This window comes from Stegodyphus dumicola, chromosome 1 (assembly GCF_044657685.1).
Source record: "Stegodyphus dumicola isolate Sdum_Otavi_A_Nest chromosome 1, ASM4465768v1".
Classification (NCBI taxonomy): Eukaryota; Metazoa; Arthropoda; class Arachnida; order Araneae; family Eresidae; genus Stegodyphus; species Stegodyphus dumicola.
Window position 1 is genome coordinate 172,705,207 of NC_140768.1, and position 20,192 is coordinate 172,725,398.

A 20,192-nucleotide genomic window follows, 5' to 3' on the forward strand; every position below is an offset into this window, starting at 1 on the left:
ATATTTTCGGGTGGAAACGTACGTTAATCAAAATAGGATGGCTCTAGGTACCGTCGTTTTATCCCAATGCGGAAAATATACATACATTTATGCAGTTTCTTCCTTATTTAATTTCTTTAAATGTAATACAGAGCGATAATATTTGGTGGCAACAATTTGAAAAGTGAACCAACGCAAAATGCCGAAACGAAATTAACAGTACTTCTGCGTATATTGCTTCCTAAAAAAGGATGTATAAAATTAAGTAATAGTTATATTTTTAATAGGAAAGCAATAATATAGATGCCGATAATAAAAATAATTTAACAAAAATATCGGTATTTGCTTTTGGTGCAGTTGCCCACAAGCAGCAGACAAATATTCATTTGCTTTATCTAAATTTACTCAAATATGTTATTTCTATGAAAATATATTAAATAAAAATTTTATGAAACGTTATGTTACAAATGAAATTCCGAATGCAAATACCCCTTTAAACAACTAACTGTTATTAAGTTGTTTTCTTAATCAGAATTTGTTTTGAAATATGCACAATAATCCACACGTGTAGCTTCAACGTAAGTAAATCTGTATCAGCTTAAATGATTTTATTCACTCTGACTTCTATATAAAGTATAATTTTAAGACATAGATTGCACATATTATAGACATGTACTTTACCCTTTTCGACATAAAATATTGCAAGGAGTTCACACCAAAATACAGTTCTGAAATATTGTTAGACACTTCACATTCGCCGAGGACTCCTAAAATTCGGAAATGGCAGTAAAAGCAGTCGACGCGTTGAAACAAATTGCATTTTCCAGTCATTCCATTGGTTCTGCGAACAGAGCATTACGCGGTGAACATTTCGACTGAACATCTCTGCAAATATATCTCAGTACTATCCAGTTTTCGTAAAATCTAGAGGTAAAAAGAAGATGTAAGAAACTTCAAGAAAAGCAACCATTTTTGGCAGAGAGATATGCTGCATTCTTATTCACAGAAAAATAAGCGTCATTATTACAGCAGAGGATAAATTTTGTTTTCTCAGAATACTCAATTGAATGATATCAAACAGTATAACCAACCAGAGTTCATTCTTTGCTTTAGTACTCTAAGAATACATATTACTAACCATATACATTTATGGCTTTCTTTTCTTGCCATTCCTGAATTTTATGTTAAGTTTTAAAAGGGAAGAATTATTTTATTTCCAGTTTCGGATTTAATAAATAAGGAGTAACAAAACGGTAACTATCACACTTTTTCTGTATGAGAAAATATAAAATCCAGTCATGCTGTAGTCTAATTACATCAACAAATTAGTTCACGGTATGTTTCCATATATTTAAATAATATATACCGGGTGACCCAAGAGTCCGTTAACATTTGAAAATTCAATAATTCACGGAATAATATAGATAGAGTGGTAAACGTTGGCAAACATGCTAGAAATGGCATGGGGTTTTATTGTAAGCGAAAAAAATGCAAAAAAAGGTCAACATATGGCGCTGGGCAGCAAAATGTGAGCGACGAGGCCTGATAATAAATTGTGTATGAAAAGAGCTGTAGCGAGAGAGCAAATTAGTCCCTTCATGACTTTGATACTTTTCTAAACGTTATGCTATAAACACTCTGTACTAACATTTAAATGAATCCCTCAAATCTTTCAGAATGCTGCCCTTTATAAAAAAAATCGCACATAAATCTGTTTAGACAGTCAGTCATGATTGGCTGTAACATTCGATATTTCCATCCGCATCAATTTTCGAACAGCCAAATTTAACTAAGCTTTCGAAAATGGCTAAGTTGCGTTGCATGTCTAACCTTTAAAGGCCAGTGATGATTGGTTCCATGTAATAAAACTCTATAGTTATAAGCTTAAAAATAATTCATATATTTTATTCAAATCTGAAGTGTCTGTTTATTATTGTTGCTGTATGAAGTAAAGCCATAAACCAATTGCTAAAATGAAGTTTGAAACTGAAAGAAGGAAGGGTTGCGTTTTGCACTATAAACTATTAAAGATTAAGCATATAAGAATAGTTTAAATACGATTTCTAGCTTTATAATATTCTCACATAGAATACTATGCTTTTACATTCATTGGCAAATACACAAAACAGCTTTCGAGAGAATAATTATAACTTTTAATGGAGTACTATTATAAAAGCAATATAATTCGACGATGCTCCAAGAAACGTACATCCACTTAATCACGTAAATCACCACAAGAGGAAAACTAAGCCTTAACAATGCATATAATGAGATCAAGAAGAGTCTCTTAACTTACCGCATGCATTACAAGCAAATGAAAAAGAACCTTTGACATACCTAGGGAAAGAAAGAAAATTTTTAACATAAAAGGTCTTTCAAATCTGCAAAAGGATAAAATAAAATTTTAGAACAAAAATTACTAAACATTAACTTCTTTAAATAACTCGTAATAAAAGTGGTCACTTCTTTTATTCAAAATTTTCTGAAGATATACATGAATTTGCATGTAGGCGCATTTTGAAATTTGGCATATATAACCGATAATAACACCAATGTGGTTTACGTACTTTGTTACAAAATTATACGGAAGTATGAACGATGATATTTTTCCGCTCGTCTACAATGAAAAATAGGAAAGGAAAATAGGGTGCTATAAATGAAGAAGTTCTCCAAAGTGAATTATTCTTGGCGCAAACTGAAAAAACTAGGCCAAAATAAATTTTCAAATTTCTCCGTAACTTTCGCAACGAATTTTAGAAAGTTTAATATCTAGGCATAATTTGAGTCATAGAATCGAAATATAGAAAAAACATTGGCATGACATTTCAGAAAAAGCCCAATTTTAGGTCAAAATACCTACATTCGAACACTGCTATATATAAATCCAATATATATCCTAAGTCGCGATTTCGAGACATAAAAAACGCAATTTAAATTTCGTCAATCGGCCCAGTAGAATGGGAGATATAGAACTGTCCCCCTTTTTTTTAAACTTTTAGTCCAAAGAGACTTTGTCCCTGAAGGACTATTGTTTTCGTTTCCCGATTTTGCGTTGGTTCACTATAAACGTCTGTTTCACATTTCAGACTGTTGCCACCAAATGTTAATGTCCTGCATAATATTTGAAGAAATTAAATAATGAAAAATATGCATCAATGTATGTATGTTTCTCGCACTGTAATAAAACAGCGATACCTAGAACCATCGAATTTTGAATATTGGTCGTTTCCACCCGAATACGGGCATATGAAAGCTCAAATTTGAAATTTGGAATTTGCTTTATTATTGATTGCATATTTTGTAAAACTTTAACGAAGTTTTGATTAACAAACTAAAGGATTTCAAAGCGCGAGACTCTGTATCAGAAATTCTAATGAGATGCTCAATTTAAAACTATTTCGCGATATTGCTCTTAAACTGAAATTTATGGTTTAAGTGCGAAGAACGTGATATTTAATAAATAAAGTAACAGACAAAATGTTAAAAAAACGCCCTTTCGGACGTAATTTAATATCTGAAACCTTTCAGATTTATTTATTTATGTTTTACGTAGTGTACCATACAATTGTGATGGCTGATTATATTAAATATCTAATCAGCAGTTAAAGTGCATATATGCAGAGCATTTACAGTAAAAACATAAATTTTATAGAAATCGCATTTATTTATTTTACATTCTTCATATATTTCCTTATTTAGAAGGCTTAGAGTTAATCTTGTCTATTCTACAACTAAAATATATGATTCTAATTCCCTATGAGAGATGAACAGCTAACACAAAGAGAGATTAGAGTAAACTCCCAGAAACTGAAAGCCTAAATTTATGTGATAATTTTATCAAATGCTAATTAACAGCAATTACATTGCACCTTTAACAATAGATTAATTTTCCTCAGTTCTTAAAATAGATTTTCAGAAAAACAAAGCAAGCATACAAAATTAACGAAATTTGGACTATTAAAATTACTTATTATTTAAACTAGCGTCTCTGATTCATGTAAAACAAAATTATCAGACCATCAATGATAAACAAATACACAAAGAATGTCGAATACTAAAATAAAATTCGTAATTAGTTAAAAAAAATCAAAAATCAATAATATTTCTGGATAAAAAAGTAATAAAAGCTTTTCTTTTATATATCGTGTTGCTGAATAAAACTGTTCATTAATATTTTCAACTAATAATAAGGACATTCATTAAAATATAATAAGTTGCAGTCATAAATAAATTCGTCATAAAAGACGAAAATACGTCATAAATTTAGGAAACATAGTTAATGAATTCAATTTTCATTAGCTATGTTTCCTAAATTTTTCCATTTGCAATACCTTTTGCAAGTCTTTTTTATAAATTAAATAGATTTTACTTCAAAATTGTGAAATATTCTGTCTTGAGTATTTGTGAGACAAAAACAACAGTACAGTAGTTTGGAACAGACTAAGTGTAACAGTAAATGTCTTTTTTCTTTTAAGATTTATACATAATATCCAGCATTTTATTTCTGAAACCAATGTCACCCATATCAAAACAATTTATTGTCGTATAATAGCTGGATACTTGTATCATAAATGTTTAAACGTAAACTTGCTTTACATTATCTCAGCAATAAAAAGTAATTTATTTCAATTTTTTTAAACGATACAGTTTTTATTTGGAAATCAAGTATTGCGAGCTGTTAAATTTCAATAAATATAAAAACTCTTTGCAAATACACATCATTCCTGATGTTATTTTACTTACTGTAAAATAAAATCAGGAATAATTATTGTATAAATTAAATATTGCATGATAACTTAGATAAACCTTCAATGTGCCAAAATATGTTAAGGCTTGGAAAGTAAAATGGAAAATAAAATTGAGCATATGTCATATCCGAGAAAATAGAAGCCCATATTCAGTTTTCATTAGCTACGTTTTCTACATTTTTCCATTTTTAATACCTTTTATAAGTTTTTTTTATAAATTAAAAAGATTTTAAGTAATTAATTGGAAAAGTAAAGTACAGAAAATAAAATTCTTATCCCAATGTAGCACCCAAAAGAGCGGAATGCATGAAGCCATTGTTTACTTAAAACGATCCGCAAATAATTTTCAGGGGGCTAAATCTTATTATTTCAAGCAACATAAGCAATGATTTAAAAACTACAAAAATATATATCAATCATAAACCACCCTAGAAAATTTGTAAATGAAGATATCAGAAAATTTAGAACTTACTTAATGATAAATGAAGAATTCGAAAAATTTATTTTCGAACATTTCATTTATCGTGAACTATAATGATTTTTTTAATATACAGGTGTATTCATTCCGAAGTGTACAATCTTCCGAGAAGGGTAAATTACACAAAAGGGGCGAAACGGAATCGTATAATATTTGACAGTCAAAAACGCAATCGTAACATGATTATGGTGATTGGTAAAACGTCCTCAAGAAAAACGGTCACACGAAATCCGCCCGCAAAGGTAGTAGCATAGAATGTTTCAGAAATTCAGAGTTAGCAGATATATATATAGTATATGCAACTGCTGACCCTAATGTTTATATCGGCAGCGCAATATGACAAAGTTTATTCCGAATCATCAAATGCTTGCAAGTCTGTATCAGAGGTTATGAGAAAAGGGGTTTTCTTCGAAATTTTTTTGTCATAAGTGTATCAAGTGGTTTTGCAGTGGTTCCTGAAACTTTTCAAAACATGTCATTAGATTAACTAAAATATATCAAATGTATATTCAATGTATAAACTGAGATCATTGTATGTACTGTATTTCATTGTGTAAACCGTATGTTGTTTTTTCCTTATTGTAAGAGTTTTGTAGAGAAACGACATTTACAGGAAAGATAAATGGAAGAAAAATCTGGGAATAATTTCATCTGCAGGAAACTGTAATTCATCTGCAACTCTTTATTTCTCCAAAAGTCCATTATCGCTAAACCAGTACTACGAAATGCAATATTTCAAAAATTCTCACGAATACCACTTGGAGGCTGCAAGCGGAGAAGCAACTCTTAATGTACCCTGTCGTAAGAGTAATACTGATTGTGTGCAAAAAGTATCCCATCTAGCAAATCGCGTGCATATGAATATGCGATACCTGATATATGAAAGCCTTTAATAATTATACACCAGCGTTAAATTTTGATTTATCTCAAATATTTATATGAACATCAAAGAAACTTCTTTGGAAAGAAAGACTTCAAAGTGTTTCCAAAGTCAAAATCCAAAGAAACTGAAATGAATGATGAACGTTATGAATTTATCCATAGTAAATTACACTCAGCTCTCAATTTAATAATCGAGATTTATATTACCAAGAAACATTTCCCAACATTAGATTATTTTGCTAGTATTTAACAACAGTGTTAGATTAAAAATTATGTATCTCACTAAAATCAGTAGTTTTTAAAATTCTGCCGACGAATAACTAAATGAATCATTTTTATTTTAAACATATCAAACAGAATTTTTTTGGAATAAACGTTTATTGTTGTCCTTTTGGTCTTAATGGTGTCTTTTTTTAGGATAGAATTTTATTGTTGTCTTGATGATCAGATGATTTAATAATTAATATGATTTCTCCCATGTTATTCAAGCATTCTGCATCTGAATACGTAATTGAAATTTATGATAAGAACTTCCATCAAGATGCGTGAATCGCAGTTATCTTATACACGTATTCTCAATATTGAAAAGAAACATGAGTTTTTTTCATTCTTGTTGAAACGGAAAATAAAATCTGACTTTAGAAATTGTTTTTCTTGAGAACTGAACAAAATAATTTTAAAAATATTCAAAAAAATATCAAATTTGCTCAGAAATAATTGTCCTGGAAATTGTATTAACGACACTTAATTTTGATTATTCTTCTAGTTCAAATAATCTTACATTGCCAGTTTAATGACCTCGTAAGGATCTTAAGTTTTACTAACGTTTATTTTATTTTAAAACTGTACTATCTTTTCTTATTTTCCACTTCCGTCAGAATTAAATGCTTTAACTTGTTTATGCAAATTGTACTTAAGTTGTGGCTTTTTGCCAAGAGCTAGAGAGAGAGGGGAAGTGAGCCGCCTCGCCAGAAAGCAATTTGAAACATAGTTCGTTAACTTGATCAAGATCATATAAGGGTATTACACAATAGATATTTTATATCGCAATCTCATACATTTTAATTTAGCCATTAACTGCCAAAAATACTTGCGTTAGATTATTCGAAATGTCTTTGCTTTATTTTCAGCTCTGGATAAATGACTTCATGTTCGTATTCAAAAATGATAAGAGCTATTTTAATGAATTTTTCAATTTTAATAATGGATGAAAAAAACCTCTAAACAGTTCTTCAGACAAAAAGTACAGTTTGAATTATGAATGAAATAATACTTATGAATTTTTTAGATACATAAATCATGGAGTTATCAATCCATTTTAGTCGTAATTCAATTTACTCATTAATATAGTGTGATAAAATATTAACATTCCCTAAAAGAGAGCTCCCTAAATTAATTATGATTCCTCCATTTTTTTAGTAAAACGAATTTACCAATAGAAATGTTTACAATTGTATTCAAAATAGTTTAATATGTGCTTAATATCTAGATTGCCATAAACCAATAAAAGAAATATTTGTAGAAGAACTTGAAGAAGAAGGTAAAAAGCGAATGCAGAAAATTACAAAACGAATTTTTAGATGCTTTGCTTACATCGTAATCAAATACAAGTAGCCACCCTACAACACGGCATCCTGTAACACGGTTTCGCTATAACACCATTCATAAATTTCGAGAACCCTCATACAATACGGTTTTCGTATAACATGGTTTCTCTCTAAAACGATAGGAAAATTGCCCAAGCAATCTGAATAAATATAATGATCAATCACATAACAATGACGAAACCTCACTATCGCAGAAGGTGAACAACATTAGGTCACAATAAGTGCCCTAAAACGCACAACCTGCACGTTCGGCTTTCAAAATTCGAATCCTCATCTCCGTGGCCTGAAAACAAAAGTGTTTCCCGCTGCTGGTCGGCAGTCTGCGTCTAGCCACGGTGTGTTAAAGAATAACTTTTTCATCTTTAAGACATAAAGTTTCAGTCCCGAAACATGTCTGATAAAGATTTAAAAAAAAAAACAATTCTTAAAAGGAAATTCCACTATTTTAGAAGTAAAGGTACAAATTTTTGACCGTCGTTTAAAGGGAAAAAGGGCATCTCACACTAGGAGAAGTTTTAATTTGAATGAAGCAACAGTCCGAACTATTAAGAAAAATGAAAAAAGAAAAATGAAATGCAGTTGCTGCAGGATCTTCGACATTCGCAAAACATACAGTTCGCCCTCACCCGGGCGCCAATAATTTAGAAGAGGGAAAGGCACACAGCATTTGGATTGATGATAGCTGTCAAAAAAGAATTCCGTTGGATGTGAATATCATTAAACAAAAAGCACTCAAAATTTTCAAGCACCTTAAAGAACATAGAGAATCCTCTGTCAACCCAGATTTTGTGGCAAGTAATGGTTAACTATAAAATTTCAAAAAGCGCCTTGCAACTCATGGCAAAAGCATTCAATGATTATGACGCTGCTAGGATGGATGTTGATTATGAAGCTAAAGTTTGGCTTTTAAATTGTTTTGTGCCAGACGCTGAACGTTATTTAAGGCAGAAAAATTGGAGTTCAAGGCTCTATGACTATTAGATAATGCTCCATGTCACCTACAAGATTTGAATCATCCCAACGTCAAAATACTGTTCCTACCATCTAACACTATTTCGTTACTCCAAATAATGGATCAAGGTATTATTTATACTTTTAAAACATATTACATAAGAAGAGTACTAGAGTGCATTTTAGACGTAACCGATTCAAAATCAATTACGGTTATGGAAGCTTGGAAAACATTTTCAATCAAGCACTGTATCGGCATCGTATCTTTGGCTCTGGAAGATCTGAAAGCATCAACGTTAAATGCATGTTAGAAGATATGTCTCTCTTCAGATGAAATAGAAAAAGTGAGTGAATTGTCAGAAAATGAAACTGATAGCTTATTAAAACTCGCTAAATCAATCGGAGGCGAAAATTTCGTCGACATGACTATTGAGGACGTTCAAGATTTATTAGCGAAAGAAGATATTGACAAAGCAGATTTGATGGAAATGACATCCGAAGCCATTAATCAAATCGATTCTGAGGACACTAGCACTGATGAAGATAGTGCAGTTAATAATTTAACAAGGTTAGCTGCCTACGCTCAGCTGAAAATCTCGAATCATTTTTCTTAAGTACAGACCCTTTCGCTGAAAAAAAGCAGAAAATTCAAAAGGGAGCTGCAAAACTGTCTAGCTCCATATCGAGAAATTTACATTGACCCAGTAAGAACTAGTAAGCAAATAAAATTACAAATCTTTTAACGAGGGAAGAAAATGCCAGAACTTTAAATGAAGAAAGAAATTTTGAAAGCGATCTCATTCCCACCGAAAAAACGTTCTCGGTTGATTATACTGAACAATGACAACGAAGAAATCTAGAGGGTAGCACTAATCAGGCATTCTATTTCTAATTGAATTTGCCCCGGGTTTTATGAATATTCGCGCCATTTTACATAAGATACATGACAGTGAGAGATGGCTTCAACGTCTACTCAGCAGAAAAAGAGAAAAAATGAGGATGTGAATTGGAAAGACAAGAAGGATATACGTTTGATGAGCACAGTCCATAATAACTCGATTATGGATGTTTGAACACGGAAAAGAACTGTAAAAAAACACACAACTGTAAAAGATTACAACAACAAAATGGGAGGAGTGGATCGCCTGGATCAGATGTTATCAAATTATCCTGCTGTTAGAAATAAGCAGAGATATTATTATTCTTCAATTATGCTTTATTTCCTTATAATTTTACTTAATATTCATTGACATTCATCCACTACGAAAGTCATCTATGGAAAGTTATGATGTACAGAGAAAACATCATTACACGCTACGAAAAACAGACGGCCGCTGGGGGGGGGGAATTTTCGCGGACAGGAGAGGACGGCGAAAGGGTTAAAATGGTTTTAGAGGCATTAGGAAATCAGGAGTTTTGAAAAATAAGCAAAGCCTTCGCCGTGAATCGAACCATGGACCTCTAGAATACGCTCCCAGCGTGCTGACCTCTACACTACGAAGGCATGAGAAATACCTTATAGAGTGATTAAACAAAAATGAAGTTGATTTAACCACGATGAATAGCACCACTATTTACTCCTAATGAAGAAAATGTAAATAGTTAAGAGAAACGTTAAGAAGTATTTGATTGTTAGGTAACGCAATATAATGAAGAAATAAAAATTGATCGTCCTCAGTCCGAGAGCAGTGAATAAAGAAACTGATAATTAGAGAGTATTTCGTTTTTAAATAATAAGAGGAGAAGCTTAAAATACACCCAAAATAGTTCTACTCATTAAATGAAGATATTATGACCTACAACTATCACTTTGTTAATACAGTTGATACACATTATAACATATTACTTTCATAGTATATTGTTGCCAAACGCACAGCCACAATAAGGTAGATTCACCACAAAGCGGATGTAGGGTTGCCAGAAAGTGAAAAAGAAAGGCGGTATTGCCAGATTTGGTGCAAAATCGCCCATTTGGCTACAGTTGGCAACAAAATTGGGGATATGCCATAGACGGAGGGAGGACATTCTAGAACGATTTCTTAGCGGTTTTTCAAGAGTGTTCTCGAAGGCAAGTCAAAAGCTACTTATATATCCTGCCTTTACGCGGAGTAAGAGAGTATCTTGAGGTCAGAGATTAGCTTGAGAGCGAAGGAACCGAGTCGGGAGCTGTACTTTAGTGCTTCGCCGTGAAGCTGTCTTCACCGTTATAGCTTGGAGGCTGTCTTGCGGATAGTTTCAGCGTGTTTATCGTAGTTTTTCGACGATTGTAAACGTGTTTTTAGAACTCTCCTGTGTAATACTGGCGTGTAAATTGTTTTGATTCTTCATCAAGTGTTATCGTCAATTACTCCAAATCCACGAACCCGTAGATAAATTTTACAATACATTAACACTACTGGCTATCAGTCAAAATTGTAACACGTTACACATAATGTATTAAACGTTAAATATTTATCGTAAAACTTCAGACTAAACGTGAGAAAACGAAGACGCTAAAAATCTCTTCGTGAAAACTACATGCTTCTAAAATAAAACATTTACTTTCATTGGATACTACTAAAGACAGAAAGGTAACATGAAATGTAACTATATATAACGTTTTCTTTTGCAAAAATATTCGACAAAGTATTAAAACACTTCTTTGAACAGAAAAATAAGCCCACGAATGGACTTCAGGAAATCCATCGATCTACACCATTTTTCCACAGAATCAAAACTTGACTACACAGTATTGATCAAAAATGCAACTCCTAATGAATTATTCAACGTGGTTTCTGAATTCTAGATATCTAGCTATCTGCACAACTATAGCTGGTATGACGTTGAACAAAACGCAATACATATATATCTGCAAAGAATAAATACAAGGGTTCCCAACATATTTTACTTTTAAAACGCTCTTTCGGACAAGCATTCTCAAATAATGGAATTTCTTTATGATCCTAATTTTAAGTATTTCCATGAATGAAAAGGAATAACGATTGCTGAACGGAAATTCCGAGATACATTCTTTACGAATATCTATTATGAAATACAAAACTTTTCCCTTGTACCATGCTGATAACAACCGAAATAAACACTAGTTTAGGTATGAAACATCTGCAGAATATTTTGTTTAAGATTTTTCTAAGGACGCCTAAGACCCAACAAAATAATAAAGATACAGGAACGTATTGGTAAAACCAGCCTTCTTTGTGTATACCTCTAGTGAAATACAATAATTTTCTCTTACGCTATGATAACGGTAATCTCAAACGAAGACTTAGTTAGCATACATGAGAATATTTTATTTATTACTGTTTATAGAGATGCGTTAGAATAAGTAATGCATCAGCTTTTGAATACGAAAATCGAACTGCTGATAGAACGTTCTTAATAAACTAGAGTTTATCCAAATTTAAAATTTACGAAACATGTAGACAACAAAGAAATACAACAGAGTGGAATTTCTAAAGATTCATTAGCACAGCGACAGTCATTTCCTCGAATAAAAATGGGAACAATTTTCAAAACTCCTGTTTCTTGATTTCCGAATTCATAATAGGATGCTGTGATCTTACATTTCTAATATTATTTACTCTTTAATAACTTTATTTATTTAATTATAACTATATACATCTTTTTATCCAATGTCCGTATGTAGGATAGGTAATTAAATGTTATCTATACTATTAAAATCTGTGGCCTTCTGTCTGTTTGTTTATGGCATTATCTCCTTTGGAACGGCAGGAAGCTGAATTTCGAGAGAGGTACTCCCGGATTTCAAAAATTCGTGGAAAGCAATTTTGACCATTCTCATCTTCTTACGACTTTAATTAGCGGAGATATTAATGAAAAACTCTCAAAACGCTAATTTTTGCCCTAATTTTAGGGTGGCAACAGTCTTGCACGCTGGAGATAAAAATCTGCTTTATTTCGGGAAGTGTTACCACTGCTCGCTTTCAATAGAGAGATTTGAAAAGGCATCCGTTTAACTCTAATATGCAGACATTTTGCAGATTCTTTACAAATTACCATAACTATTCGGAACTTGAGAAAAAGCTATTAATAAGCTCTCTATTAATTTTCGTAAACTTGAAAAAGATTGATATATGACTAGGTTGTGGATTTTCGAACGGGATCCTTATTTCGAACACCATCTTTAATGACGATATTTGTTTATTTCTGTTCTTATTTCTTGATTTTTTGCTGTCATAAGTATAATAAACATGTTTCCTTACTCTGTTCTTGCTCTTTCTTTGCGTTTTGTGTCGTTACTACCGCACTAGGAAAGCATTAAAACGATGCATTGCTATATGATTTTCAATCATATAAGTGCACTCTACCTCTTCTAAAAGTTTGTAACCGATTTCCTCAGCCAACCTATAGAACGTTTCGCTCCTTAACACAGCGCTAATAAAACGCAAACTGATTTAAAATTCTGAAGTTATTCAAAAAAGGGAACTGAAATTTACATTGTTGATCGTGTTGTTAGTTAATGCTTTTTAATTTATTGTTCACTAATCTAATTTTAAAAACAAGAAATTCTTTCAAGTAATGAATCATGGAAACAAATGCAATGTTTTAAAAATTTTTTGAATGAATAAATAATCTCTGATAGGTATGTTACTTATTTACAGAAAAATTCTAAAAAAACAGAAGCCTTGTTTTCTCCCACCGATTATGAAAGAAAAATCATTATCCTATGTTTTAACTTCATAGAAATGAATGATTAAACGTAAACGTGAGATTTATTTTTAAATTCCTATTCACTGTTTAAATTTCCTTTGTTTTAGAAATATTTTTGAGCAGCGGATAATTAATTCTTAAACAATAAATGAAATTTTCTTATTTGGTTTCGAAAAGTAATTTTTGTAGCTTTCATGGAATATATTTTTGCATTTAAAAAATAAATTGAAAATCAGTTTGGATTTTATCATTTTATATAATAGTGATCCTATTTTCCGGACTTATTTAATTCGAAATGAATCGCTACGGGACTCCTTAAGGAAATAAGAAATTACCATGCTACTTTTCCATAATGATTGATATTGATCGATATATATATCTGCGTCCATCTATGTGCGTTTCTATGAATACTTATATAATGATTAGATAATAAAAGTACAAGAAACTTTATAAGTACATTGATAAATGTATCACATAATAATATACAATGTTTCGTCTATATTTCAACTTAAAGAATTCAAACAGCATGACTACAAATAAAAATATTTAAAACATGGCGATCTTCGCAAAACACTTTGATGATATTTAACAAAATATCTCCAAAGTGTCAACTTAATGTAACCGAAATTTTGATTAATCATTCAAAATCTTTACATTCAGAAAAGATCCTCAATTTTTTTAAATTACTCTACCCTGATACAATCTCTGATTATAATTAAATACGGATAATCAAAATCACAATAACAACCTTGTATTTAGCGTAAATATATTAAAAATATAATTATATTTAATATAATATATATTAATAATAATTTAATATAATATATATTGTTATTGCGATTTTGATTGTCACATTTGCGTGTTTCTCTTCTATTCTAAATACAAACACTTTATTTATAATGATATGTTGATCCGTTGGGCTCAATAATGGCTGCCATTCGATGAGCCATGAATTTAACAAGTGTACCGAAGTGTTCTAGATTTTCCAGCTTGACAAATGTTCTAGAATTTCCTTTTAGTTAAGGATATTGATGATGAATGACGTATTTGCACACCTTTTATAAAGTGGTGCGTAAAAAAGGTGCGTAAAAATGTTTCTTCTTTATTGCCACCTGCCTTTGTGATGCAGCCGGAAATACATCTGATTAGCAATCGGAAGGTTTGGAATTCGAATCTCAGCGATATTTGTTCTTTTTTCTGATCCGGAACGAACCTAACGACTCAACAAGTGGCTCTCGAACTAAAATATGTTGGTTGGTAGATCACCATCCTTTGGATTTGGCAATTGGGTTCCCTCCTCTCCAACTTCTTCCCTTTAAATGGGTAAGAACGTAAAACACTTTCTGCTTCCTTATCGCGTGCCTTCGTGGTGCAGTTGCAGGCACGTTCGCCTAGCAATTGGAAGGCCTGAATTTTGAATTCCGGCTAAAGCATTGCTGAATTTTTATGTTTGCTGCTCTGAAATGATACTAATTACAATACAGTTGTTTAGTGGGATTTAAGTCCGAGCTTCTCGCAGTCATTTTAACCAGGCGACTTCGATGCAATGTTGCTCGAACAAGGAGGGAGCTTACCAGGATCTGTAATAATCTGTAATAGAAGCGGTTGACCCGGAAAGAAAAACAAACATGAATATGTAAGGAATCGTACACGACACCTATATACTTAGATAAGGCTAGGTGCTTGGTAAAACAAAATGTCCCAAACATTACTAAGAGAAAACATCCTAGGTTGCACTAAGTAGCCATCAGCTTGTACAACTCTAATCTGGGCTCTGGATTCACGGCTTGCTGGGGATGGCTCCACATTCTCTTAGAGATGCCAGCATGACAGTCGGAATCGCGATTAATTACGTCATGATACTTACTTACAATCATGGATAGTGCATGCAAAACGTTTAGTGTGGTGGCATGCAGTGAAAAGTGATATTCCCCTGAGTCTTCGGTTTCTGAAGCCGATATCGTAAAACAAGAGCTGCATAATCCGTTTACTGTCTGCCTTACTGGATCCCCCCCGGGGTTGACTCAGGAGAATTCCTGGGAAGTACTGGTTAGTACTGTACCTAGGCAGTTTCAACCACGGGGGCATAATAACAGACTTCATAGAAGGCCTAAGGGCTCTCGGAACAGAGTAAGGATCGGCAGGGACCGTACTGGTACTGCCTTTGTCTGCCTTGTAGGATCGTCACATGGTAGATTGTAAGTTCGGCGGGACGGTACTAATTCCGTTCGGTAACATAGCCTAAGGTCGGATGCTACTCCGTTATCCGCGTTGTCTTACTCGATCTTTTCATTAAGTGGTCGCTTCAGCTAAGATCGCTGTACGTGCGGCAGTACTAGGCTTTTAAAGATAACGATCACTGAAGGCGGTTAATCTCTTGACGCCTGCCGATTACTCTTCTTTTTCTGCTATTCACATCTTATACCTTCGTTTATCTTCGATACTATGAAACAACAACAAAAAAAAAAGTTCTAGGACTAATTTTGGAGTTGAATGATTCATGGATCAAGCATATGTTATTTTATAATTAAAATTACTATTTATAGTTAGAATTTTGCTATAATTAGTTTTTTGAATTGTTGAAATCAATTCTGCAAACTAAATGTCACTTTTGTATTTTCAAAATTCGTCATATACAAAACCGATCTAATAACCTAATTTAACTAAAAATAAAGTTGCATTTTTATTTTTTTAATACTCGCAGGGAGGTTTTTCAAATCCTAAATATCTTCCTGTATTAAATTTACTAAATACAAGCCGCAACATACGCATAAAAACCATTGGCACATGATAAAAATATAATGCGCTACAAGAAATAAACGATCTACTTAACGTTAAGTTCACCAAATTTGTATAGACTAATTGAATCCTAAATCATGCTCCTCGATATCATTTATAATTTCCTTGCAAACTGGCACAAACAAATACCTCCTCGCTCACCTTTCCCCCCCCCACCGAAAAAACTTCTTGTTACAATTTTCTTAAAAAACATAAACCTTATTTCTAGTCTTTCATGAAAAGCTCTGTGAAGTTTAAAAGCCACTAGATTTTTTTTCATCTTCGTTGCAAAGCATAGAAAAATATTTTAAATGATGAACGAGAGCTACGTAACATTTGCATCAAATAAAAAAATCTCATTAACCCGCTACACTTTAAAGAAAAGTAAAATTTTCATCACAATGTTTTTTCTTTTGCTTTTTTTTTTCCTGCCTCCTTAGAAGACTCTTTTTAGGAACATTTGTCAGTTCACGGTTTAACGTATTTAACACAACTTACACCTTACGATAACTGTTAAGAACATTTTATAATGAAACAGAAAGATAAAAAGTTAAAATAAAAGACAAAAACGAGTAAATAATTAACGAGAGAAAGTGAGGGTATAACTTTTAAAAGATTTAACGATTCTTCTTCTTTTTTAAATATCTTTATTTTGATTACATAATACTTCGGTTGTTCACAGTACTTTCCGAGGAATATAAGTTTAATTTGAAATTGATGAAATGAAAATCTGCTGTTTAGGAGGAAGGGGGAAAGGGCTATTTGTGTTTTAGGTTTGAAAGTTCAGTCTGAAGAGTAAAAAAATAAAGAAATAATAAACTGATGAGCTTTATTTTTACAGTATTAAATTTAGGTGCAGAAATTCTAAAATAGATTATCATACAGCCATTTATATTCACATTAATTTTAAATAATACTCTAACAGTACGCAAAAACAACTGGCATATTAACGGTGGAGGTATTCAAAGCACTTAAATTATCCGAAAACGCAGTACAAGTATATTATAAACACTTTTTAATTTATTTTCTACAAAGATTAATTATGGAATATCAAGATTTAATATATATCATTATCTCGCAAAAATATTAAATATACGTGAAATTTCAGGTAAATGTATATAAACGTTGAAACATTCTACAAGGAAAAATATTGCAATTACATAAAAAAGCGCATAATAAATTACATGCCTTTATCTATAGGATGATGCATAATTTTAAAGACATTAAAAATAAAACGTTTTAGGCTAATTGAAGTTTTTTTAGAGTATTTTCAATAACTTCGCGATATCATTATTTTAGTAAGAGGCTACAATTCCAAACATATTTACAATAGAAGTATTCTGGTTAGTCAATTCTCTAGATAACTATATATAAATTAAATACATAATGTTTCATAAAAATAAAATAAAAATAATTTGACTTACCTTGCACCAAGTAAGCAAATTTTCAGAAAGAAATAGAGTTTGAGAAAAATGCGAAACGATTAAAATGTTATATTTGTACTATTCATCTACACCCACATATATAAAACTCCCCATATCGATACAAAACATCTCCTTTTCTTCAACGTTTCCTGTTTTGCTTTTTATAATCAGCTTATTTGTTTTTTTTCCTGCAAACTTTAATGTAGGTATATTTCGAGTCACTTATTCGCTCCATGTCGAGTTTACTAAATCTTTCGATTGCATATTCACCATGTTGTATGCCATACAGTTTAACACAGTATAATACATACCGATATATATAGTATATACAAACGATGGATGTGTTCCACAAACGCATCCATCGGTATAAATTTCCACAAAATGCCATTAAGTCTTTTGTTTGCATTTTGCGTCTTTGCATGTAAGCTCTTTTATAAGAGCTTCTGCTTACATAATTTCATGTATACAGGTTTAAGAACATTAGTAACATTTTATAACAGTCCTTTGGATTTGCCTGTGTACATTCTTCCAACTGATGCAGCTCGCTGATAATTACACCAACTGTTTGCTCCAAGTGGGCACTGATTATGCATAGGTTGTTTTGCACTAGAGCAGATATAAAAAAATGGCGCAATTACAGCACTTTTCATTCCCTACACATTGTTCCTGATTGATTGCAATTCCATAGTAATTTTTAAATAAATCAATAACGGCTTGCGTTAGTAATCGCCTTTGACCGATCCACCAGGACCTTTGTATTTTCTAAGCTTGAAACTGTATATAAACTGTGCATTGATACTTGGCGATACAATTTACAACATAAATATCTTTCACTTCATAAATCACTTTCAGAAACATCTGCTGATTACTATCTTGTTTAGATTTGGTTCCCTGGATGAAGAAACAGCTTTATTAACATTATTTTCGATTTCCTTCGTAAACCGTTTCATAAATTTGTTTCTTACGCATTTTCGTTTAAAAGAGAAAATTCGTTTTTTTTATAACACATTACTGGACTTTTGCCTCTAGTGCTATTAAAAATTGTCAAAGAATAAGATAAATCTAATTGCAATATATAACGTTTTGAATCAAGTTCATACTTATGCGCTAGCTTGGAATAAACGTTTTCAACATGTAAATAATAAAAATATTGCATTTATTTGGAGTAATTTCATGTTGCACACAGAAATTACAGAGAAGATTCTTTTAATTCCTTTAAAATGTCACGTTGATCACCACGCTGTTACTAATAGTCTGATCTTACTACACTGGTGTGCAAAACTTAAGCAAAAATGTAAATTTTAATCAGATAGCCACGAAATTGTAAAAAAGGGGTTCTTGCGTTCAGTACAATGAGTACACAATTCAGTAAAAAGATCATGCGTATGCAAATGTCAAGAAAAAAAGGTCACATGCTACGTGAGCGTACGCAAAACGTGTATGGTCGGCGCGCTCAACTCGAGATTACCATAAAAGAAGGATGGAGATGAAATTAAAGACATTCACTGCAAGGGCAAAAAGTTCTTTCGTGAAATATGGCTAGAAAAAATGATCTAGATGACTTCACACGTGGAAGAATGATCGAAAATCTGGAGTAGGGGCGAAGTGTGACCAGTAAAGCTGAAGAGTTCGGAATCAACAAAAGTCGCGTTTCGCGCGTTTAGAAAGCCTTTTATACCATAGGTACAGCTAATTAAAAAGGTTGGTGGTGGCCGTCCCAGGAAAACAACTGCAGCAAATAACCGATATATAGCTCTGCAGACGAAAAGAGTCCGAAACCAGTCAGCAAGCGCCACAGCTCAACAATTGTAAACAGCAACGGGCGACAATTGTCGTGGTTTACTGTGTCCAAACACCTTCACAAAGTTGGACTATGCGCCTAAACGCTGCATCCCTTTGAAAGTTGGCCATCGGCATCACCGTTTACAGTGGTTCAAGGAGCGCAAAAACTGGGCATCTAATCAATGGGGTCGTATCCTCTTTACGGATGAGAATCGTTTTAGTGCCAAAAGCGATTCTTAACACAAATTGATTTGGAGAGAGGTCGGGACACGATTTAATCTCAGTAACATTACGGAAAGAGACCGTTACGGTGTCCTGAAGATCTTGTCTGGAGAGGCATTATGCTGAACGGGCGGACGGAGCTCCACGTTTTCGACAGAAGTTTTGTAACCGGAGATCGCTATCGTCAGGAGGTGATCCTTCCCATTGTGCGTCTGTTCCGAGGTGCCATTGGAGCAGACTTCGGTTTTATGGATGACAATGCACGGCCACACCGGACTCTTGCTGTTCAGAAGCTACTAAAAAAGTGAAGATATCACTCGAATGGATTGGCCAGCGTGCTCCCTTGATTAAAACCCCATAGAACATGTGTGGGATGCTTTGGGGAGACGCTTGTGACACGATTACATCTTACGGGGAACACACAACAATTGAAACAGATGCTGATTAAGGAATGGGCACTCTTACCTCAAGATCTTTTGGAAAATCTGGTGCTGAGTATGGAGAGACCGTTCGAAGCAACCATTGCAGTAAGTGAAGGGCATATCCCATACTAAGGAACACCTGCTTGTTGTTCTTCCTCTTGTACAGACAATCATGTGTAACAATACTATGAGTTCAATAAAGCCTCTTTTTGTTTGATTCCATACTGTATGCATTGTATTCATTTTTAGAG

The 20,192-nt window shown here is 32.7% G+C and overlaps 1 protein-coding gene across 1 annotated transcript in view; it reads right to left on the minus strand.

Moving 5' to 3' along the window:
- Positions 1-587: 587 nt before the first annotated feature.
- LOC118189821 (neural-cadherin-like) overlaps positions 588-20,192 on the minus strand; it is a 1,221,277-nt gene continuing 1,201,672 nt past the window's right edge. Inside the window, exon 15 of the mRNA XM_085823084.1 lies at positions 588-903. Coding sequence (XP_085679210.1) covers positions 884-903 — 20 coding nt within the window. The 3' untranslated portion in view covers positions 588-883. The remainder of the gene's footprint in view (positions 904-20,192) is intronic.